The 25,402-nt window shown below is 44.6% G+C and overlaps 1 protein-coding gene and 1 pseudogene across 1 annotated transcript in view; both read right to left on the reverse strand.

Moving 5' to 3' along the window:
- Positions 1–606: 606 nt before the first annotated feature.
- Positions 607–3,672, reverse strand: LOC129523752 (histone-lysine N-methyltransferase SETMAR-like; annotated as a pseudogene).
- A 10,049-nt stretch (positions 3,673–13,721) lies between these two features.
- RAPGEF5 (Rap guanine nucleotide exchange factor 5) overlaps positions 13,722–25,402 on the reverse strand; it is a 237,584-nt gene continuing 225,903 nt past the window's right edge. The window contains exons 25-26 of the mRNA XM_031013080.2: positions 21,047–21,101; positions 13,722–17,961 (exon numbers count right to left, since the gene is read on the reverse strand). Coding sequence (XP_030868940.1) covers positions 17,846–17,961; positions 21,047–21,101 — 171 coding nt within the window. The 3' untranslated portion in view covers positions 13,722–17,845. The remainder of the gene's footprint in view (positions 17,962–21,046; positions 21,102–25,402) is intronic.

The following is a 25,402-nucleotide window of genomic DNA, read 5'->3' on the forward strand; positions in this document are numbered from 1 at the left end:
CTTTGCGGACATCTTTCAATTGTATGCATTCATGTATTTATTTAACGCAATAGGTCCCTTCTCAGTCACATGTTCTTTTTTTGTTTGTTTTTGTTTTTTGAGACCAGGTCTCTCTCTGTTGCCCAGGCTGGAGTGAGGTGTGATCTCGGCTCACTTCAACCTCTGCCTCCCAGGCTCAGGTGATCCTCTCACCCCAGCCTCCCAAGTAGCTGGGACTACAGGTATGAGCCACCACACCCACCTAATTTTTTTTTTTTTTTTTTTTTTTTTTTTTTTTTTTTTTGTAGAGAAGTGGTTTGCCATGTTGCCCAGGCTGGTCTCCAACTCCTGAGCTCAAGCGATCCACCCATCTTGGTCTCCCAGAGTGCTGGGATTACAAGCGTGAGCCACTGCGCCCAGCCCCACATGTCCTTTTGATTCTACTTCCTAAATGTCTCTCCAGTCTGTCACCTTCTCTGTAAATCCACTGTGGCCACCTTCATTCAGGCCACTGGTACGTTTCTCCTGGACTTTTACAACAGCTTCCGGTTGGGTGTTTTGTTTCCAGCCTTGTCTTCTATATATATATCCAAGGCAATCTTCAAAAAATCAAATCTGCTCATGTCAGTTTTTTGCTTTAAAACTCTCTGTGACTCTTTGCTGCCTAAAGTGGCTGTTTCTGAGGTAGGGTGTGTCTCCTCCAGGAAGCAGGTAAGGTAATTCATGGGAGCGTAGAAGAAAAACAGAACTCTTGTTTGTATTTACCTTTAATTTGATCCTTTAAACACTTGTATTTTTTGTATGCTTTATTTATTTACACAATACATGTACATTATTCATAAATATAACATGTATTATATTGGGAAAGGTATGGGTACCTTTCTTTTTTTCTTCACCAAAAGGATGCATCATCAAAAGTGTTTGGAGACCTTAAGAATGATGTCCAAATTCATTAGAATTACAATAGGCCTCTCTGATATGAATCAGATTTACCTTCGAGATCTTACCTGCTTAGTTCTAGCCACACAGGACACCCCAGGCTGTAAGCTCTTAAGCTTCCATGCATTTATGAACATTCCATACACAGAATGCACCTCCCCAATCATCATTCCTCACCTAATAACGTCCAACTCCTCCTTCACCATCCAGCTCCCTGGGATCCTCTCAGAGTTCCTCTCTCCTGTGTGCTGCCTTAGCTGCCTTAGCGTAGGTTGGTGCAAAAGTCATTGCGGTTTTAGACCGTGAATTTTAAATCATTAGAACTAGACTCAAACACATCTTCATTAATCAAAACAGGAACCATTGCAATCAACACATTTTTGCCAATGATTAATAAGTTTGTCTGTTCCTGTAGTGTAAAACTCCATGCTTCGGGATTCGACGAACTCTTGGAATGCATTTTCTGCATCCTGCTGGTTGGGGAAGCATTTTCCCTGCAAAAAGTTATCGAGATGCTTGAAGAAGTGGTAGTCAGTTGGCAAGAAGTCCGGTGAATGTGGCAGATGAGGCAAAACTTTGTAGCCCAATTTGTTCAACTTTTGAAGCTTTGGTTGTGCATTGTCATGAAGAAGAATTGGGCCCTTTGTGTTGACCAATACCAGCTGCAGGCATTGCAGTTTTCGGTGCATCTCATCAGTTTGCTGAGCATACTTTTCAGATATAATGGTTCCGCTGGGATTCAGAAAGCTGCAGTGGATCAGACCGGCCATAGACCACCAAACAGTGACCAGGACCTTTTTTGGTGCAGGTTTGGCTTTGGGAAGTGCTTCGAAGCTTCTTGTGGGTCCAGTCACTGAGCTGGTCATCACCAATTGTTGTATAAAAGCCACTTTTTGTCGCATGTGGCAATCCAATTGAGAAATGGTTTGCCATTGCGTTGAATAAGAGAAGACACTTCAAAATGATGATTTTCTTGATTTTCAATCAGCTCATGAGGCACCCACTTATCGGGCTTTGTCACCTTTCCAATATGCCTCAAATGCTGATGTTGAGTTCTTCAGCAACTTCTTGTGTGGCTGTAAGAGGATCAGCTTCAATGATTGCTCTTAGTTTGTCATTGTCAACTTCCAATGGCCCACCACTACGCTCCTTGTCTCCTTGAACTGCCACTGCACTGTACATTCGTTAGCAGTTCCTGGGCCAAATGCGTTGTTGACGTTACGAGTTGTCTCTGCTATTTTACGACCCATTTTGAACTCGAATAAGAAAATCACTTGAATTTGCTTTATGTCTAACATCATTTCTATAGTTTAAATACACATAAAATAAACAGCAAGTGATGTCATTAGCAAACATAAAGCGAGAAATGCCCATTACAATGATGTATAACATAACCACATTTATTTAAGAATGTATTCCAGTATTATACAGCAAATTCCAACAATTCAAAAACTGCAATTATTTTGCACTCACCTATTTGTTTCATTTTATTTTTCTTTTACCATGTGAGGAGCACGTTTTTGTGTGACTCCATTTATAGAGCAGCTATTAGATTCAGGGCACAGTGTGAGTCCATTTCTATATGTCATTTCAATTCATCTGTCCTCTAGGTGACCAACTCATCTTGATATGCCTGGGATTTTCTAGGTTTTAGCACTGGAAGTTCTGTGTCCCAGGAAGCCCTTCAGTCTCAGGCAAACCAGGACGAGTGGTCAACCTGTAAAATAATCCATCATGCAGATGAGAAAGTCAAGGCTCAGAGAAGTATTAAGAACTTAGCTGAGCTCATAAAGCGAATTAGGGGTGGGACCTGGCTGTATCCCTCAGAAAATCCGTGCTCTGTCCATCATGTTGTCATGCTGCCTGTTCATGGGTAGGGACTGGTCTCATTTCACTTTGTATCTTCATGCCTGCTGTGATCCCTGGCATATCTGATGAATGCATGAATGAGGTCACCAATACATAATCAAACAGTTATTACATAGCGACCCTGTGAACTAACTAAGCCATGCCTCCTCCCATCCTGTGATTCTGCATAGTCACAGAATGTTAGAAAATCCGACTCAGAGATGATGACTTGCCCAAGGTCACGGTGCCAGAAGGATGGTAGAGTGGGAGCAGAACCTGTGTTTCCTGACTCATACTCCAGGGATCTTTCTTTTCTTTTTTTTCTTTTTTTTGGAGATGGAGTCTCGCTCTGTCACCCAGGCTGTGGTGCAGTGGCGCCATCTCGGCTCACTGCAAGCTCCGCCTCCCGGGTTCATGCCATTCTCCTGCCTCAGCCTCCCGAGTAGGTGGGACTACAGGTGTCTGCCACCACGCCCGGCTAATTTTTTGTATTTTTAGTAGAGACGGGGTTTCACCGTGTTAGCCAGGGTGGTCTCAATCTCCTGACCTTGTGATCCACCAGCCTCGGCCTCCAAAAGTGCTGGGATTACAGGCATGAGCCACTGCACCCGGCTGGGATCTTTCAATTAGAGCTCTACATGAAATAAACTGAGGGGCAGAGGAAATAATGAGAGAAGACTGGGCTCTTTTCAACATCTAGCCGAAGACACTAAAGCAGCTCTGAAATGCCAGCATTTGCACTGTTTAAAAAACCCAAAGATTGGGAACTTATTTTCTTAAGAGGAAAGAAGAGTAACACGGTCAAAAAGGAGTGTTTTCCGCATTGGGAGGGCTTTGTACTGGAAAGAAATGGAGGAACTGCCACATTTGGCACCCAGGAGGATGCCTTTTTTTTTTTTTTTTCTGTGTGAATCCTCCCCACTCCCACCTCAGCCCACCCCGCAACAGTCAAGCTTTGGGTCCAAACCAATCTGGCATCTCTAAAATGGAAGCACTGTTTGGAGACAAAGTGGCCAGGCACTGCCGGCCAGAGAAAGGACAATGCCCCACACCCACGGCCTGCCCACACTGAAATGCCTATTTATCTCCATTTTTATCGACATCTCTTGGCTTCCAGGCCCTGTTTGTGCTTTGTCCTTGGTCCTTATTGACCTATTGGATTCGGAGGGGAAGCTCAGCCGCAGGCAAATGGGTATTTTAATCCACAATGGAAAACATGGGTTCCTCTAGTGCCACAGGCAGCTCCCAGCATCTTGACCCTGACATTTTCAGCAGCGTGTGGCCACACACTCTACCCAGGCCAAAGAACGAAAGGGCCCCAGGGCACACACTGGGGCCAAGAAAAGGAATTGAATGGTGGAATGTGGCTGACTTTTCCTTCTGGATCTGCCTTTGAGACTCTTGCATGGGGAAAAAAGGGTGAAGAAGGGGCAGAAACAAAGCTTAGTCTTTGTCTGATTCAGTCTTTGCACTCCCCCTGCCCCCTCCTCTGGCAGGCCATGGAGGCCACACCTGGCACACCTGGGCATGTTCCAGATGCTTATAAAGGTCCAGGGAAGCAGGGCTGCTCAGTCATTGTGAGAATCTGGGAAATTCTCAGTCCTCATGGGTTCTGTGAGCAGCCAAGGTGATCAGCCCTGACAGGATGGTCAGGATGGCAGTGAAGAGGCTTGATTGATTGACAGGTGAGCAGAGGATGGGACTCTCGGCAGCCCTAATCAGCGAGAGAGTTGCTTCTGAGCACAGCTCAGCTAATGTCCCACGCTGTTCCGGAGCCTCAAGGAAGAATGGGCTGATGGTGGTCCCAGGCCTCCTAGACCAAGTGCAGCTGGCGCAGACCTCTGGCGTGGTTGACTCGGAACCTGTTCTGGGAACGTGAACTTGGATTCACCTTAGCAATAAGTGCTCAGGAATGTGTTGGAATTGCTGCCAGCTCCTGGGACAGGCAGACCCCAGAACACTGGAAGAGATCTGAAGCCCTGGCACCCCTACCAGCCCCATGGGCTCCACACTCAATCAAGCAGGTCATCGGTTATCTCTACCTTCACATGGCCTGGAAGCCCAGCAGGCAGGGTTTGCTCTGTGATGTGACAATGCTGCTGAGTCTCCTGTCACTCACCGCAGCACCTCTGCGTAGTAAACGGCGTCTTTCCTGGGTCTATGACAGTTACCATAGCTCTTCCAGGACCACAGAAGTCCCTACCTTGTTCTGGTTTTGTGATCAACACTGATACATAAATGTAAAGAAGGCAGCCGGTGCTTGAGGAGACATCTAGTGTATTGGGAGGTGAGGAGGAGGCCAAGTAGTTCAGAGGCTCTGACTTGGTTGGAGAGGGGTAAACCCAGGTGTTACGAGGGTGCTTGGTTGGGGGAATCTGGTGTAGGCTAGAGGGGCCAGTGCAGGTTTCCTGGGGGTGCTGAGACCTGGGGCATGAAGAAGAGTTACTTACGTGAGGAGGAGAGAGGAGATCCAGGCCAGAAAGTCCACATCCACTACACCAGAAGCTTTACCCATTCCGGAACCACACTCCCTGGACTGGCTCTGGAATGTATACCCGTGTTTAGCACAGCGCCTCCTAGTGTTCCCAAGTCCCCACTCGCTACTCGGCTGTTGAACAAATAAGCTCAAAGGTCTGGAGGTGAGTGCCTGAATGTTTTAGCTGGGCTGGAGTGGACCTGAGGAATGTGTCCCCTGGGATGTGGGGCAGGGACAGGGAGCAGAAGCCAGAGGTGAGGCTGGGGAAGGACAGTGGCTGGGAAGTTGCTTTTGGGCACTTGCACTTTCTCCTGAGGGCCAGCGGTCGGAGTGGGGGAAGACTGGAGACCTGCTTCTCCATCCTTTCCCTGCCCTCACTTTCTTCATTTTCTTAGGAGCCAACAGACCTGTGCAAACCTCAGCTTTCCCCAATTCAGCTCCTTTTCCATCTTCTTGATTCCTGTATTTTAAAAAAAAAACAAGGCTGCATTATATTGTAGGAGAACAATAACCCACTGGACCACATCCTGGTAAGGAAGAGCTGCAAAGCCATGGCCTCATCACTGCAGACATAAGCTTCCAACAGTGCCCCATTGTGGCATTTGATTTAACTCAGCCCTTCAAAAACATGCATTTCTGACTTAAATTTTGCACAGCATCACCATATCGCCAGCAGATGTCGCTAACGTCTCACATTTTGGTCATGCCAGCAGCACGCATCTCAGTCAACAAATATTTATTAAGCAGCGAATGTGCATTGTGCGCCAGGCTGAGCACTTTGTAGATAAAAATTCCTGGGGCATGACCCAGGACATGAAGAAAAGTTACTTAAGTGAGGAGGACAGAAGAGATCCAGATCATTTTTTGATGACAAAAGAAGGTAACATAAAAAAAATAAGGGACTCTCTGAAAAGTTCTTTCCCATTGAGGTACAAGTTTGTTTCTGGCTATGCAATGTGAAATTGGAATTGAATGTCTGGGACCACCTCGAAGCTTGTTTCAAAGGCCTATTACTACGTGTCTTTTAGACAGATTTTATTTCAGCTTGCCTAATTGAAGACTCTGGAATCTCTAATGACAGAAGTGTAATTCATATTTCTACATTTCGTCTGGAAAGGAAGGCCCGAATGAGAAGGCAGCACTAAACAAACTGTGAAGTCAAAGTTGAAGTATGGTTGCTAGAGGAAGAGTGTCGAGAGCCCCACGAGGTGGTTGCCCTCTGAGATGGCTTGTTGCCCAAGTGGCTGGTGTCTATTTGGTTGGACTTGAAGAGGTTCTGTGCATCGAAGTTGCTCCACATGGCTGTGCTGACAATGCTTGGAGCTTGGACCTGGAGGTTTGAAGCATCATTATTTAGCAAGTATTCATCCAGCACAACACCCCAGCTCATAGAATGGCTTTGACTGGTGAAATCCCAGATGTGGATGATGTAGAAGGTCCCCTAAATCAAGCACCCAAGTCAGACTTGGTACAAAGAGACTATTGTTAGTTCCAATCCATGTCTGTCTAGTGGACATCTCAAACCAAATATGTCCCGAACTGAGTTCCTGCTATTCTCCTTCAAACCTGCCATCTCCAAGGTCTTTTTCATTGCAATTAGTTGCAATTCCATGGTTTCAGCTGGTCAAACCAAAAATCTTGTGGTTAACTCTTAACTTTCTCTTTCTCCATATCTAATTTATCAGCAAGCCATATCAGATGTATCTTCCTAAATATATCCAGAATGACTCTATGTCCTATCATCCCATGCCACCACCTGGTGGAAGTCACCATGGTATTTGCTTGTATTATTGCAATAAGCTCACTGATGTCCCTACTTCCACCTTTGCCCCTATTTTGTCTGAAATTCAGTAGCCAGAGTGGTCATGTCCTTCTCTGCTTAAAATCTTCCAGTGGTTTCTCATCTGACTTAAGGTAAACATCAAGGCTCGATGTGATCTGGCCCCAGTTATCTCTGACCTCCTCTGCTTCTCTTCCTTTCCTGACTGGCTCCAGCTGCACCAGGATCCTCGGTTGCTGAACTCCAAGGGGCACACTCGACACCTTTGCACTTGATGTTCCCTCTGCCCAGAATGCTTTTCCCCCAGGGATTTGCATGGGTGGGTCCCTCACTTCCTTCAGGTCTTCCCAGCAAAGCTACATCAGTTTCTCGGGGCTACTGTAACAAAATACCACAGGCTGGGTGGCTCAAACAACAGAAATGTATTGCTTCACAGTTTTGGAGGCTGAAAGTCTGAGATCAAGGTGCTGGCAGGGTCTGTTGCTTTTGAGGGCTGTGAAGGAAAGGTCTGGTCCAGGTACTCCCCTCCATCCCCCACCCCCAGCATGAGTGGCCACCGTCATGCTCACATGGGTGTTCTCCCTGCCTGTGTCTGTCCCCAGATTTCCCTGTTAGGAGAACACCAGTCACATTGGATTCAGGCTCACCCTAAAACCTCATTTTCAGTTGATTACCTCTGTGAAGACCCTATCTCAAAAAAGGTAATATTCTGAGGTATCAGAGATTAGGACTTTAAATATTAAATTCTAGGGGGACACAGTTAAACTCATAATAAAGACCTTCCCTAGTTACCCTACTTAAGATCCCACCCAGTTAGGGAGCCTGGCACTCCCTAATGCCCTTCCCTGCCTTAGCTTTTTTGCTCTTGAGAACCTTATTACCATCTAATGTGCTGCTACATGTTACTTACCTGTTTTGTTGATGGCCTTTCTTTTTCCTTGGATCAAATCTCCATGAAGAAGAGGTCTTTGCCAGGCGCAGTGGCTCACACTTGTAATCCTAGCACTTCGGGAGGCCGAGGTGGGCAGATCACGAGGTCAGGAGTTTGAGACCAGCCTGGGCAAGAGACCAGTCTGGCCAATATGGTGAAACTCCGTCTCTACTCAAAATACAAAAATTAGCCAGGCATGGTGGCAGGTGCCTGTAGTTCCAGCTGCTCGGGGGGCTGAGGCAGAAGAATTGCTTGAACTCAGGAGGCGGAGGTTGCAGTGAGCCAAGATGGTGCCATTGCACTCCAGCCTGAGCCACAGAGTGAGACTCTGACTCAAAAGAAAAAAAAAAAAAAAAAGTAGGGGGTGTCTTTGTTCATAGTTGTTTTTCCATCACCTAGAATAGTACCTGGCATACAGTAGATGATCAGTACATAGGATAGAAGATGGAGCTGATGAGGGCCGTTGTAGACTAATGTGAATGAGCTAATATTACCAGGTAGAGAGAGGTGGGGGGGGGGGGGTCAGCTATTGGTTGATTTAAGGAAGAAAAACACCATGCAAATATAACATGGGGCCCAGGGTGAACCATCCCTTTTTTGGCCTCTCCTGCTTTTACAATGGGGACTTCATCTCAACCCAGGCCTCAGAGTGCAGGCTCTGCCCTTTAGCTTGCAGACTGCGTTCTAAATGAAAGCAGAGATTTCCCCCAAGCACAGAGCACACCACAGAGCACAGTGAACAGCCTGCTGTTTTCAGGCCCTTGTCAGAAATGATGATGCTTCCATGTGGCAAACCGGCAGCTCAAGGTTTGGAAGGGGAGCTGCTGTTCAGGGATTCCTGGCCTGGAGTCCCTGCAGAGGGTCAGCAGGGAAAGGAATGGGGTGGCATCTAGCAAGAGCGCTTTTCCCAGTCCTCAGAGAAGTTGTGGCCCAAGGTCTAGTCAGCATTTTTGCCTCCAAACACAGGAATAATAATAACATGAATACTAACAGGAGTTTTATCCCAACTTGGCAAGCTATAGGAAGATACCTTCATTCAGATAAATCAGCCAATACTTAGGGAGCCATTGCTTTGTCCTGGCATCGTGCAAGGCATGAGGGGATTCCAAAAGGAAATCTCTCATATTCATATTTCACTTTAGCATGAACAAAGAACTCGCACATGCATTGTCCATTTCATTCTCACAACTGCCCTGTGATAGACATGTTCTATTATCTTGTTTGACAAGAAGGGGAATGAGGATAAGAGAAGTCAAATAACTTACCCACAGCCATGTATATTCAATGATTGAGGAAAAATGTGGGTACACATCTTCTGGCATGCATCCTGTATTAATAACAGGCCAGGTGTGGTGGCTTATGCCTGTAATCCCAGCACTTTAGGAGGCTGAGACTGGAGGATCGCTTGAGCACAGGAGTTTGAGACCATCCAGAGCAACATAGCGAGATCTCATCTCTTAAAAAAAAATTATATATATATACACACACACATACATACATATAAGCCCAGTGTGGTGGTGCTCACCTGTAGTCCTAGCTACTCAGGAGGCTGAAGCTAGAAGATCCCTTGAGTCCATGAGTTCAAGGCTGCAGTGAGCTAAGATCATGCTGCTGAACTCCACTGTGGGTGACAGAGTGAGACCTTGTTTTTAAACACACACACACACACACACACACAAAGTATCACTAATTGGATGTGAACTATGTACCAGGCACTGTATTTAGCACTTTATATGCACTTTCTCATTTTACTTTTCACACAACCTTGTGAGGTAGGGAGCATTTTATGAGATGCAGAAACAGCAGTCAAGAGCAAGGTAGAAACTTTCGCCAGTTTTCCCAGCTCTTGATAATGGAAGGCGGTTCCTGAAAGAGTAGCAGGTGCAATCGGCTGCAGGAATTCAGATAAGAGATGGGGGCGGGGGCTTGATGTCAGATGGGTCATCCAGGAGGGCTTCAGAGTGCACCAATCCTTATTTGGTAGGTAGAGAAGGAGTTCTGGGCACACTGTGTTGAGTGGGCAGAGAAGGGACAGGCCAGACCTGAGTGCTGGGGCCCGGCAGGGAGGCTGGGAGATGAGACAGGATGGGGCTGGACAGCTGGAGGCCAGGAGTACAGTGAGGAGCCAGGCAGACCAAGTCCCTACCATTAAGGATGCAGTAGCCAGCTTGGCACTTGGCAGCATGCCCTGATGCATTGATTCCAGGGGCTTTTCTGTTTGTTTATTGCAGGCATTCATCTCTGGTAGGACTGTGGAGTCAGCAGTGGGCACAGGACAGGGAAGGGGTGAGGTGTTCCTTTCCGGCATCCTCCCACGGCCTTTTCCCTTCCAGCTTCTGAGGCCTAGCCCAGGTCAACTGAATACAAAGAAGCATGAACAGTTCTTATTTCCTACATTAGTCAAGTCACTTAAAAAAAAAAAACACCACCAAAAAACTAATTAGTTCTGGCAACTGCAGGTCTACACCAGCTTTCCTAACCGCCATGAGCTGAAAGGGTCTTAAAAGTCTCCTGAGACGGCTGTCATCTGATTTCTGGATTGCCCTTGCAACCATCTCTGCTGGTTGATTTCGGGTCTGTTTGCACATCTCTGATAGGGAAGAGCTCATTGTCCTGAAGGCAATTCTGGTGGCCTAGGCTCCTCTAGTTAGGGCCAAGACACACACACACACACACACACACTTACACAAAGGTATATATGCATTCTTCTCAGTCTGGCCTCAAGATTTCCCACCTTGAAAGGGACTTGAGAGTTGAGACACCACAGCCCTGTTGTTGCTCTAGAACTTGGGAAGGGCAGGGCGCGGTGGCTCATTCCTGTAATCCCAGCACTTTGGGAGGCTGAGGCGGGAGGATTGCTTGAGCCCAGGAGTTTGTGACCAGCCTGGGCAACATGGCAAGACCCCATCTCTACAAAAAATACAAAAATTAGCCACGCATGGTGGTACACACCTGTAGTCCCAGCTACTTAGGGGGCTGAGGTGGGAAGATCACCTGAGCCTGGGGAGGTTGAGGCTGCAGTGAGGCATGAGCTGTGATCATGTCACTGCACTCCAGCCTAAGTGACAGAGTGAGACCCTATCTCAGAAAAAAAAAAAAAAAAAAAAAAAAGAACTTGAAGAACTTGGGCAGCAGCTCTTGCCGCTGTCTCAAGGCTTCCAGATGGGCTAATTGCTTTAATTGCTTTTGAGACTTCAATGTCTTTGCCCTTTGTTTATGTTGTTGTTTTGTTTTTTGGTCGGGACTCCAAGAACAAGGTGACCAGTAGAGGGATTTTCTCAGGAAGTGATTTTCACTCAAGTTGGGAACTTTCACACAACTTGGGAACTTCCAGATGTCTGTAAGAGGGGCCTTCCAGAGACAAGGGTACACTATTACTTCCCATGGTGGCATTTCGGGCAAGCCAGTCTCTGAGGCTGGGACTGCTGTTCAGGGTCTTCCAGGGAGAGGAAAAGTCCAACCAGGAGAGCTTGGCGTTTCTACCCACCCATTTCCAGGTTGGAAACCTGGGAATATAGGAACCACCCAGAGATAATGGGGGTGAATCCCCAACAGGGGAGCTTGTTCTTTTAGGGGAAGGTTTCCAGACCTGTTCAGATCTTCTTCATGGTGTGGCTGTAGCAGAAAATAATGGTGACATGATATGGCTAGACAGGGGGGGCTTGGTTTACCCTGGTGCACAAGTGTCACGTGAGGAGAATTTGGAAGTTCCTTAACTCCAGGCTGGAGGGAGAGCAGTGGACTCAGAAGGTGGCTACAGAGTTTACTATGGGACTGCCGTGGTAAGCAGTGACATGACCTTGTGGCAGAAATGCCCATAAAGCTAACCATAGGGTACTGTCTGAATTCCCAACACTTGGAAGACCCCCATCCCTAGGATAAGGATGGATGATTAGAAGCCACAGTGGGGCCAAACACAGGCCGAGTTTCTCCTGGGCAGGAGAAACAAAATAAAGAAATGTGACTGGACCCAGCTCTGAGTCTGGCTGGATCAGGGATCTGAGTGCGTTCCCCAGGAGCCCTGCACTAGCTCAGTCCTCAGGATGCCACTTTCTGCCTAGTAAGTCAGCCCTGCTGCTTAGGTGCTGGGAAGGGGAACTGCTATGGCTCTGTTTAGGCAAGAGAAATTCCTGCTGCCTTCAGTAACAGGAGTACTTCAGTAAAGAACATCAGCAAGTCTAATGCTTTAGGAATCTCATTTGTTGAAAGTAGTGAATGAAGAGCAAAGGCTCATGGGGTATTCAGAAGACCTCAGACAAAAAACCTCATACACAACCTCATGCCTTGAGTAGGATTCTGTTGCTAGTGCACCAGGGCCAGGACCAGAAGTTTCATTTTGAGTTTTGCTAACAAGAACAGGCTTCTGAGTTCACGGGAGCCCTGTGCATCTTCCCAGTACCAGCTATCCCACTCGAAATTGAAGAAAATCTCATCACGTCCTTAGCAATGGGTATTTCTCTTTCCTTCCTATTCCCTTCCCAAGCTGGAGCCTAGGGCTTCTTCCCATTCTCCCTTCATCTCCTGCGTTCTCCAGGTTCCAGGAGGACCCCATGGGGTCAGCCCCTACAGATGAAGTGATTTAGGGATCAGGACTTCTCTCTGCTTCCAGTGGCTGCCTTAGAGACAATGCCCTTGTGTTTTCTCTTCCCATTTCCCCTTGTTTCACAGAAGTGCCACTTCCTGGTGATTAAAAACCCAAGAAAATTATCTTCAGGTCTTCTTTCCCATTTCTCATAAAAAGCCAAGCCCTTTGCATGGATGTGCGACAACAGGTGGCTTCATCTACGAGGTACTGTGCTGAGCCAATACTGCCACCCACAAGTAGATGGAGGGATAGGGCAATTTGTCAAGAAAAGACTGTCCTGAGAGACTGTATTAGTCAGCTGAGGCTACATTCTGCTGAGTAAGAAACCACTACCAGACCTCAGAGACTTCTAGTGATGATGTCTGATTTCTCACTCAAGTTATACGTCGTTCACAAGCCAGGACTCTGCTCCATGTTTCCTGTGATCCAGGACCCAGGCTGATAGGGGTGCCTTCATCTGGAGCAGGGCAGGTCTCACAGCACAGCAGGCATGGCAGGTGCAGGCTACTTCATAAAGCTTCCACAGACATGTCTCCCCATTTTTCACTGGACAGAGCAAGACACTGGGCCACTCCTGGGTTCAAGAAGGTGAGGTTTATAATCCCCCTGCCAGGGGGAGATGGACACATGCCAAAGGCCAAACTTGACCTTGATGGGCAACGTGTACAAATTTCCTGTTTATACAGAGAGAAGATGCTGAACACTCATACAGTCTGCGCTAGTGTATATACCGCCTGGCATCCCACTGCCCCAGAGCATCCTTATTATCCCTGTGCTGCTCCATCCACTCATGGCTCTTCCGCTGTCAGGACCTCTATCATGGGCCCCGGGCATCACCACTGGGCTGGTAGCTGCACTCAGTATCTGGGCTGGTGAGGGACAGTTCCTGGTCCTGCTCAAGTAGGGTGAGGCAATGACAATGGTTGCCAGATTCCCCAAATTTCAGACTCTGAGAACACTGATGCAATTTCCAAAATAGGGTATTTAGGTTCTGCAATAACCCAATGGCAGGATAAGTGATTTAGGCTTCTATGGGCTGCCTGAGAACCTCTTCACCTACTTGTAGCTCTTTCAGTGAGCAAATGACTTCTGAGTTCCAATACCCTGAGCATCATATGCTGCCAGAACAGAGCTATTTAATCCACACACATCACAGAGAAAGCAAGAAACTAAGAGGCATGAATAGTGTCTTTAACATAGTCTCATATTTGGAAAAGCAGTTTTAAAAAAACAATTGAAAATACAAGATAAGGTAAGGGTTACTTATATAAGTTTTAACCTTATATTGCTTGGCCATTTTTACATATAAATTATTGCTTACTAGCTTCGATAAATACACAGCACAGTCATATATATATATATATATATTATATATATACACAGAGGCAGAAAGCATGGAATATGGGAAAGAAAACACTGTTAATGGCAATTCTGGTAATTCAACAAATGTTTCATATTTACCAGTTCTTTAAATGGTGGAAAACTACCAAGTGTAGTCCCTGAGAAGTTAGGTAGACACCCTGATGGCGGGTTCTCTATCTTCTAATTGTTAATGCAAGCTGACAATATCACAGCAGCCCTAATTAATGATACATTAAAAGGCAAGATTTCTTGCTTCAGGTCACTGATTTCATCCCAGTATTTAATAACAGTGTAATACGAATACAATAAATAGACTATGCAAATAAATATTACTCTGCTAAAAAATGTTTAGTATATACAGCTTTGCTTTATACAGTAATACATTTGCATCTAACTTTTTGGCAATTTTTAAAAACTTCCCCCCGCCCCCACCAGTTTTAAGCAAAACTGGCCCACTCGCTAAGAAGCAGGCTGAAATTTTAAGGACATGTTTTTGAAACATTTAAAAGAAATCCTGTGTTGGACCACTGCAGAAGACCCGATCGTCCCCATTTTAATGGTTTTGCCCAGTTTCTGAAAAGCCTGGATTGGCTGCGCCATTTAGGAACATTCAGTTCCGGATCTGCGGTGTCTGTGCTGGCTAGAACAGACTTGCAGGGCTGGGATATGAGTAGCAGTGAAAGCCCAGCTCCAGGGATAAGAAGTCATCACTGGTACTCTCTCTTTCATGCCACGATTTCTCCTCCACTCAGAGGCGAGTATATATTCATGCAGCATCCTCTCCCTGTGGACTAGGCAGTGTGAGCACTGACCTTATCCACAGGCTTCTAAATTCGGTGTATGCTCCACACTACCTGTTTGTGGTTCTCGGTCTAGGGAAATGAATTTATTCTAAACATAATTAAGGAAACTAGAAAAAAGTGAATGCAGGTCATGTGTATCACTATAATCATTTGGCAATTATACAGATGACAAAGAGCAAATTCAAAACACCACACTCTAGGGAACACCTGCAAATGTGTATGTAAAAAAAAATTTTTTTTAATGGCAAGGTTGTGATTTTGCCTATGGGGTCCTGCATTCTGCTGTCTTGTGCTAACTTCTAAGCAGGGCTAGTTTGCTGGAATGCTGACGAATCCAAAGACCCACAGGACTGTCTGAGAGTTGTGCTGTAACAAAAAGAGCCCACTTAGAAGTGCCCCTGCACCACCTGGTGCCGAAGGTGCCAGATTACGTAAGATTTGCAGAGTGAGCCAAGATTTTATGCAATAATAAAATTCCAAATGAGAGCTGGCAAAGAGCTTAGCCATCTTCTAGACCACGCTTCTAGCCAGAACAAACCCTATTCTGAAGAAGCCTTGGTGAATATCCAGAGAGGGTGCATGGCCCATCCTATTAACAAGGAGCACTCAAGCCCCACAACTGTCCACCAGTTAACAGCTCAGATTCCTTAGAAAGAGCTTTCTGTTGAGTAAAATCTAGTTCTCACAATTCAGGCTTGAATTCTTTAATTCCAGATCTAAGATTCTGCAAAGCTTTGGAAACTTCCGAGAGCTGCTGCCTGGCAAACCTCTGGAGACACTTGTTAAACTTCAGAAAGATGCAGAGATTTTAGACACTCAGAAGACAAGGATGGAAAAGCAAATCTTGACTGCACAAAATCCTCCCTTCCCTCTGCTACCCCTAGGACCACCTAACCACGGCTGGAGGAAGAGGTGAACAAGCATCATTTTCTCCCCAGCCAGTTTACACCCATGTCATGTGAGATACTCTGAAGTCACTGTACAAAATGCATTTAAATACCACATTTGTGTAGCTTCATCTGGCTTGGTGTGCATATCTGACTTGGGGTCTGAGCAGCATGCAATATGCTGAAATAGTTCTCCATGGAAAATTAGTCCCCTAAAGGTAATGTTCTACTAGGAGCAATGTAGTTCTAATGTAAATAAAAATCCAAATTTTGAAACACAGAAACAATGTCAGGATGGCCTTATATGATTACACTCGCCAAACCTTAGTCCAGGGCATAGGAAAAAGGTGAGAACACGTGCTTGTGCTGTAAGCCCATGCTATTGTTAGTAACTGCGTGAGGAGGGCTTTGGAGGGTTTGCTCAGCCCAGCCATGAGGGAAGTCTGCTCTCCGGTTCTCATGGCTCTGGTGTCCTCCTGTGGGCCACATTCCATGACGGCAGCATGCAGCATTTCTCTGAATGGATCAGCCCTGGAGGATGCCCTTCTATAAAACCCTGTAAATGTTCAGGACTGAAGTTTTACATGCTGGGCCAAACTAAGTCTCTCTCAAAGTTCTCCCAAACCTTCTCTCCACATGGTTCCTTCCAGCAGTATCTCAAGCTCAGTGTGGTTCCTGAGCCCAGGAAACAGCACTGCTATAAAGATGTCAAAAAGCACTGGACACGCCTCAGTAATGAGGATGAATGAGGCGTTGATGAGACAAAAAGGAAACAGGTCTGTGTGGGCATGAAAGAGATGAACAGGCAGGAAGAGTGAGAAGTGCACCAAGACTCCTGCATTTGGAAAATGAATGGAGCAGGCCCTTGCATTTCAGCAAGGTGACAAGTATCCAGCAGGCGGGGGGGTGGGGGGGGGGGGGTTTCATTATTTTGACCCATAGGCTGTTTTGTTCATGTGAAGGTTGAAAGAAATCCTCTAACCAGTCCTTGAAAATATCAAGAGGTCTTATTTGCTACAGGAGCCTCAATTGGTAAAAATGGGAATAATAAGAAAAGATTTTAGAAGACTCAGATTTGGAAAGAAAAAAAAAAGGCAAATTATACAAAGGCTCCCTGCTTTGGCTGGTAGTTGGACTATAGGACTTCTAAGTCGCCAACATTAATCAGACATTTGGCTATTTCAGGGCATTTTTCATTTGCCAAAACACTGGTAATTACCACTATCTTATTACCTAGAGAGTGCTAAGTGCTTCACTCATTCAGTGTCACTTAACCTCCCTGCACTGGCTGCTGTCATTCCATAGTGTGGGCAAGGAGCCTGTATGAGGTACGCAAAATGCATCATCAGGCACAAGAATGCAGACTTTTGTGACTCTGTCACCTCAGTAAGCAGTTAGTGAGTGTTTACAATGTGTCAGGCACTGTGCTTTTTCAAAATCATATTATGTCCAATAAAAGATAAGAGCCTGCTTACAAGTATAAAGAAAATCCCCAGAAATTAAACAATGAGTCAATTTCTTAAAGATTACTAATTTTCCTTACTGGCAAAGCAACTTCATCTACCTTGCCTGTAGCTGCAAATCAGTTGTACAGAAACTAATTTCACCTGCAAGCATGTGTCAATAGTTGATTGTGGTGCAAAGTGATGCACACCTTGACATTGTTCATCTGCTCATCAGAGCATGGATGCTAGCTGCAGTCCTCACTAACTCCCTAGACACAAGTGGCTTTTGGTGATGTCACAGGTTGTATCAACAGAAACCTCTCCTCCCTGGAGATCTAGAGATGCTGTCTCTGTCATCAGGTGTTCAAAAGAATGACTTCTTTGACAGCTTATGGACAGTAATCTAAAACTAGGCAAAGTAAAAACTCCTTCCTGTTTCATGCACACTCTTAATGAAATATTTGGTCATTGCATGTCAAGACGTTGTCTTGTCTTGATGCTGGCACATCTCATATTGAAAACTGGACTGGATCAACAATGTGATCATAAGAAACCAGCCTTCTCCATCTCAAGAATGCTTCTGACTCTCCTTCTGCCTTCTTGTTCCGAGAGTAGCATGGAGAAACCTCTCCCCCTCTCTGGTGGCTGACATCACTTCCTGAACACGCTTTGGCTGGCTTTCCTGTGAATGTCTTGGGTTATACTGATAAAACTCAGCAACTTCTTTTCTCACAGGAAAGCAACGTGCTTGGCATAGACATTCCCGTAGCTCAAAGTGCTGCAGATACAGGGGAGGTGAGGCAGTGGGACTCACACCCGAGGCTCGATCCTGTGTGAGAGCTCAAACAGAGCCTGCTGGCTGTCAATGACATACAGGTGATTAACATAGGACTTTAACTCTTGATGCTCTTTTGGAGACAGGTCACCTGTTGTTTAGAGGGGGAAAAAAACACAATCTCAGGAGAGCAGTAATGCTGTATCTACATACCAACAAAACCCCACACTAAGGCTGAGTAAATGTACCAGGTGGGTTCTCATTAGTCAGAATCCTATAAGAGGTGTCCTTGTCCTACAGTAGAAATGCTTTTTCAGCTCAGAATGGATTCCTCAGGTCAGGCAATCAGACCGGCAGGATATTTATAGCATTTATTACCTAACATTGTATATTATTTAGAAATTACGTTATTATCTCATTCCACAGATGGGGAAACTGAGCACAGTCACTCAGCAAGTTAAGTGTCACAGCCAGGATTCGGACCCAGGACAGATGGTTCCTGAGTCCTTTTAGGTAGACTTTTACAGCAGTTACCTGTTTAAAAGGCCAGCACTGGGTCCTATATCTCAGTCTAGAAGCGTTGAAAATCGCTGATAATGTATTTAGCATATGAATGCAATCACTCTTTTTTTGTTGTTTAGATTTTGTACAATTCTTTGGTATTCTCATTTTTTGGAAAAAAAAATTTAATGGAGCAACTGAATGAACAGATACAACAGAACAGACTCTAAGATGTGGTTAACAGACGAAATAGCTTCAGAAAGTATGTGTATGGACTAAAGTCTACCCAGAGAAGGACAAGACAAGGGGCTTTTCCACTCACATATCTAGGGCAGTCAAGGAATCGAGGGGCCAAAGGAGGCTTTAGTGCACTGTGAACACATCCACACCCTGCTAGCGTCCGTGCTGATAAGGAACCAGGATGAAGCAGCATGAACCACGAGGCAAGCCCGTGCACCACAGTCAAACACACACACACACACAAGCAAACCATTTGAGGCTGGGGAACACTGGCCAAACTGCACTACAGTAAAACAATGGAAAGGTGAGTGGCGAAGACATCATATCCTGTTGCTTTGTAGATTATGCATGGGACAGGCAGGGTGAGCTGCTGGAGCTCAGTTTGAGCAGAGGGAAGGGAAATGCAGGAGGCTGAGAATTTTCTTATAGCATTTTTTTCTCTTGGTGAAACCCCCTTTTTTCTCCTCTATAACAAATGCATTTTATGAGGAAATAATTTAAGACCTGTATGACATGGGTGGCTTATAATTCTTAGGTTTAATAGAAACAAGGCTTCCTGGTTTTAGCAAGTAAACACACTAGGAGTTAAAGTTTTTACCATCCCACCTGTTTGAAAGTAACAAAAAGCTGTTTTATTCCAGAATGCCTTCTCTGGAAGACGTTGAGAAAGTTAAACATTGGTTTGGATAACACGACGCTACAAAGGTAATTTTATGTTAATTTTCAAGCCTTAAAAAGATGGCACAATGAATGGTTCTAACCATGGCAACTGACATTTGCATGACACTTTATAATGCATAAGTGACTTGATTAACATTTTCATATTTTATCCCAAATGCTGACATTGGTTTACTATGCTCATATAAACTGTTAAAATGAATTCGGATAATTCAGTTCCCAAACCAATTTTTTAAAGATACTGTATATAAATATTAGAACATAAACTGGCTTGATAGTTACTTAAATTTCTCCTTTGCTTAGTGCCACACAGAGGGTTGCTCTCTGATGAGCGGGAGGTTCAAGGCAGGTTCAAGGCCACACAAGTTAGTGTAACTATCACCTTCCTGTCTATACTTGGAGCATATATAAACTAGAGTTCCTTGGTTAAGTGAGACTGATATCTTAGAATTAGCTGAATCCCCAGTAAACACTTGGGAAGCAAAGGAGGATAAAAGCAATATGAAGCTGTACTCATCAGCATTATGCTTATACATTTCAGTGAATCTCTGTGATGATGTTATGATTACTATTTTTATTGTAACTGCATTGCGCTTGTATGCTTGATGAAGAATTATATTGGTATATTAAAGTGGTACTAATTGATGTGAATATTTAGAAAATTAGATCCTGTATTTATAAGTCTCCTTTTCAAAGAGAAAACATAATTCACACAGAAGTCCAGTTCCTAACTTACTTTGTTGGGGGACAATATTGCCAGCCTAGACCAGCACTGAACAGAAAAAAATTCTTAAGCAGGTGTACTCAATTGTTAGCAGTACTTTTCTTGAGAAGTAGGACTCTGATTTTCTACTTTATATATACTTCTATATTGTTGAAAAAACTGTTTTACAATGGGCATGTCTTACTTAAAAAATGAAGTTGAACTGAGTGGTTGCCTTTGATTAATTTATAATTACTGAACTCAATTTTCTATTTTTTATTACCCTTTGTATCCATAGGATCTGTAGAGGGCAAAGGAGAGGGCAAGGAGGTAAGGCAGACTCAGTCTGAATAATGGCTAAATAAGTGAATCTCTCTGAGTCTCTGCTTTTTGTTCTACACCTACAGGGTTAATAATCCCCATTTGCTAGGACTGATGTCAGGTTTCCATTGCCCATGTGAAAGCTCCTTCAACTCAATGAAGTTGATTTCCTTCCTTCCTGCAATGTTCTAACACCATTTAAACATAGTATAAATTATGGCTGAGATTTAAAAAGGAACAAATATTCCTACATACATTAGTCTCAGTGGGGATTCTACAAAAGTGCTCAGAACCACACTTTTGCAGCTGAAAGGCAGCTCCAGACAGGAAGTTTTTGTTGGAGAGGAGAAAAGATTCTGGAAGGCTGCTTTAGGCACTTTTACAAGCTATAGTCCTATTCCAGGAAGGCTCCACGCAAAGAGGTTAGGGACAAGGTCACCCCTGCTAAACTCACCAGTGATTTTGAGCCAATGGACAAGCAAAGCAAGACAATGTGGGGACAGGAGTCAGCGGGAGTTGCAGGGAGGAGGTTTCTGAGTGTGTAAAGTCACTCTTCACAGCATAAACTTGCTGCCATGAGGGGATAATAATCTGCCATATCTTGTCTTCCTCTGCATCCCAAACATGCAGTGAGGAAACAAAGAGACAATCTACTATATATATACAATATGCATATGTATATACATATGATACTTTTCAATCTGTTTAAATTGATTACCACCCAATACTTGTGACCACAGTTGATACCAACATAGAGTCAATTTACATTCTGCACCTGACTTCAATTACTCACCAAACTGGTTAGTCCTGCAGTGTCTCAGGGTTCGGACAGTGTCTGCGATCATATGCTGTAAAGTAGAACAGGAAACATATCAATGGAAGGGTCGTTGAGGGTGTTACTGAAGAAGCAGTGCCTGCTATGATGGAAGGATAATCTAGCACTCTTGCCTGTAAACAGAAGAACTGTATTTGGAGCTGGACGTAGCTTTGATTCTATGGAGCTTGGATTATCAAAGAATATTTAGTCCTTATCTGCAAAAACAGTAGCACCAGAATGGGTGAGGTGGCTCTCACCTGTAATCCCAGCACTTTGGGAGGCTGAGGTGGGCGGATCACTTGAGGTCGGGAGTTTGAGACCAGCCTGGCCAATATGGCGAAACCCCATCTCTACTAAAAATACAAAAACATTAGCTGGGGGTGGTAGCAGGTGCTTGTAATCCCAGCTACTCAGGAGGCTGAGACAGAAGAATCGCTTGAACCTGGGAGGCGGAGGTGCAGTGAGCCGAGATCACATCACTGCACTCCAGCCTGGGTGACAGAGTGAGACTCTGTCTCAAAAACAAACAAAAAACAGTAGCACCCAATCCGGGTTGCACAGGTTCTTACTGAGCCATGAGAAAATACATTGTAGCGAAGTGCAGCACCTCCAGCCCCAGTCATCCTGTTCACATTTGTACATGTGTTTCACTTCAGGGTATGTGTCACCTCCTCTCCATGAAGCCTTTCTGAGATGTCCCTCCTGGACTTAGAGGCTCCAATCTCAACATCCCCACTGCTCTTCGTACAGCACCTATTGGCTTTGTGTCATTGTCATTGCTGTTGAACTTTTCTCCTTCTTTAGACCAAGTACCACCAGAGGGCTTTGGATGTGCAGAGCCTACTATGTCAGACACATTGACTTACACATATGTGCTGAATGGAGGTAGGAATTTTTGTAGATTCAAAGGTTCAAGTATCTTAAATTGTAACTGGAAATGAGATACTGACAAAAGATGAACATTTTCTAAAACATTAACATCATTTTTTTTGTTTTTTGAGACGGACTCTTGCTCTGTCACCCAGGCTGGAGTGCAGTGGTGTGATCTTGGCTCACTCCAACCTCTGCCTCACGGGTTCAAGCAATTCTCCTGCCTCAGCCTCCTGAGTAGCTGGGATTACTGGCATATGCCATCATACCTGGCTAATTTTGGCTAATTTTTGTATTTTTAGTAGAGATGGGGTATCACCATGTTGGCTAGGCTGGTCTCGAACTCCTGACCTCAGGTAATCCAACCAAATTGGCCTCCCAGAATGCTGAGATTATAGGTGTGAGCCACTGTGGCCAGCCAACATCAACATCTTTAGAGACCATTTTCTGTTCATAGTTTATATTCATGTACAGTCTTCAATATTCTAATTTAATTTCTTTCCTTGAAGTCCTCACTGATTCCCAGGCAAAGGTCTTCTTTTTTTTTTTTTTTGAGATGGAGTCTTACTCTGTCACCCAGGCTGAAGTGCAATGGCGTGACTTCGGCTCACTGCACCCTCTACTCCCCAGGTTCAAGTGATTCTCCTGCCTCAGCCTCCTGAGTAGCTGGGATTACAGAGGCATGCCACCACACCCAGCTAATTTTTATATTTTTAGTAAAGACGGGGTTTCACCATGTTGGTCAGGCTGGTCTTGAACTCCTGACCTCAGGATCCACCCACCCTGGCCTCCCAAAGGGCTGGGATTACAGGCATCAGCCACCCCGCCTGGCCAGCAAAAGTCTTCTTAAACGTACAGCTGCTTTGGACAAGATCCCATCATCTTATACTTGTGTACTTGCAAGAGTGAGCTGTCTCTACCACTTTTAGTTTTTCATGTTGAAGGAAGTAGCATTTTGGAAGCATATACGTATATGCCATAGAAGGAACTAGAGTGCAGTATGTTCTCTTCCAAAATGCTATGCTAGCTGGCTTAATTGCCCGAATAATCGCTAAATACTATTGTCTTCATGTTCTAGTTCTCTTGAGAATCAACAGTAGCTCTCTACTTTGTTTCATATCACAATACAAACATCATCCTATTATTCAAGAATTAATATCATTCATATCTGGGCCTCCAATTTGGGTCAACATCTTTCATGTCCCGACTATACACACTGAGCATAGGATCACCATATACAGCAAACCCTCAATGAATTATTGCTGAAAGAATATTAAACACTAAAATATGTTCTTACTTAAAATTCAGAAGAAATACAGAAATATTATCGGAATATGACCTACTGATTGAATTGTCGTCATAACCATATTTCTAATGCACTTCTGTTCGATAGTGGAAAATTGAACAGGACAGTGATTATTGCAGTAGCTCAAGCTGCATTTGTAAAGGAAATGAGACCTGACTCATGTCTGTGCATGTATTGTTCAGTTTCCTTCCCCAAATTTTACCACTTTTCCCAGGTCAGTTTTCTCATTTTAAGCTCTGGCGTCACATTGATTTCTATCATATGCCATTTGCGTAGCTTGTGCAAGGTTCAAACTGATGTAAGGCTGGGTAGTGGGTGTGGCATTGAAACCTGAGTTCTGGTCTTCATCTTTAGGCTTTCTAAAGGGGGAGGGGGTAGACAGGGTAAAAGATGATGCTCTTAACATCGAGGGATAAAGAGAAGAAAAGAAACCATTTGTTTCCTTTTATGAAACAGTTTGAGATGAAAACATTTCCAGTAGCTGAGGCAGCAAGGAATGTAGCATAAAGAACAGAAATCTCATTAGACCTGATGAGGGCTTCTGGATTTTCATGGGGTCTGACTCAGTGTACTGGCCTGCATCAGTCAGATAAAGATAATACACTGAATTATCTGTTAGCTGGCTTAAGTTAATATCCATCATGAGGAATTGACTTTTCACAAGTTAATTCACTTAGGTTCTATTGGTTCATTATCGTGAAAGATGATCCTGTTTTAGCTTTAGAGAAACCCAGTCCTTTACTAAGAAATATTCCTTGAAAATAGTGTTTCTCCTAGAAAGGTCAGTCTCATTCTCCAGCATCCAAGTGGAACACAATGCTATATATGACATAAAACTGCTTTTTGTCCTGGACACAGTTTTATCCTGTCTACGCTGTGTAAGGAGGGGTCAGCATGAGGCGTGCTGTGGACCAGGAGCTCACTAGTCCCAGGCACGGAGCCTGCCATCTGAGGAAATGAAGAGCCCGTGCCTGCCTGACAGGCTTGCGTGTGCGCTATGTGACTGCTGTGTGCATGCTGAACTGCACCCATTTCTTCATTCTTTTATAAAATAAAATTTCTCTTTAGGAATTTAAGACATTATTTATGCCATGCTATTCCCTTAAACTTTCTCAAAGAATTAAGGGTATGATGATTGACCCTAATAGAAGTCATATCATTTAGGCCTCCACCATTTCCAGCCCCATGGTTAGTTGGCAGTCTTGGCATATTTGAGAGCTGGCGTTAAGAGGCTTCTGCTGGATTACTGGAGAGAGCAGGGGAGGGCCACAGATGCTGGTCAGAAGGAAGGTGGGAACAAGCTTTCCACAGCTTGTTCCCATTTGTGACTTTATGGACTTGTTCAGGTTTTTTTTTATTATCTTGTCACTTTGGTGGCACTATCTGAGGGGGAAATGACATAATGAACTTAACAAATTCACTGGTTCACTTTAGGGAGGTCAACCTCACGTCTGCCCTCAACAACAGGCAACAGCCAGCTGATAGAGTTTAGTTGTTCTCCCACGGCCCCTTGGACTAGTCAGGGGAAAGGATTACTAGGCCTTTCCAGGGAATTCCACTTGGCCTGACACACCTCATCCCACATCTTCACAGATGCTCCACAATCTCATGTGTTGTTCTTAGGGAGATGTGTTGGCCAGGAAGCGAAGTAAATATTGACCAAAGGCTTCATATTCCCGCAATTGTTTCATTAATCCCAAACGACAGGGATTAACCTGCTTAGAGGCAAGAATTCTAGTGCCTGCAGCCTTTCATTAAGTGCCCTGCGATCTTCAGAATATCACACAGCAACACAAAACACGTACAAAAAAATAACACTTTATCCATTTCTGGCTCTGTTGGTTTGACTGTAGCATCTAAAATAACTGAACTCTGATTCCAAAACACTTATTGCAGAGACAGACTTGAAAATGTATTGACAGAGCCACTTAGAAAAGCACTAGCCATGAAGTGATGGTCTTCGGTGTGGTTAAAATGGAGATAAAGCAAGATATTCCAAGACTGTATTCTATATTCCAGATGCTTGGGTTTTAGGGGTTGTATAAGAGCCAACTACACTGTTCCCAAGCTGCTTCACCCTACATGTGGGAAGTTGGCTGGGTGAGCAGAGCAATGTACTTCTGAGGCAAAGGTCAGGTGCCAAGCCTCAGCAGGAC

Source organism: Gorilla gorilla, chromosome 6, assembly GCF_029281585.2.
Source record: "Gorilla gorilla gorilla isolate KB3781 chromosome 6, NHGRI_mGorGor1-v2.1_pri, whole genome shotgun sequence".
NCBI classification, from domain to species: Eukaryota; Metazoa; Chordata; class Mammalia; order Primates; family Hominidae; genus Gorilla; species Gorilla gorilla.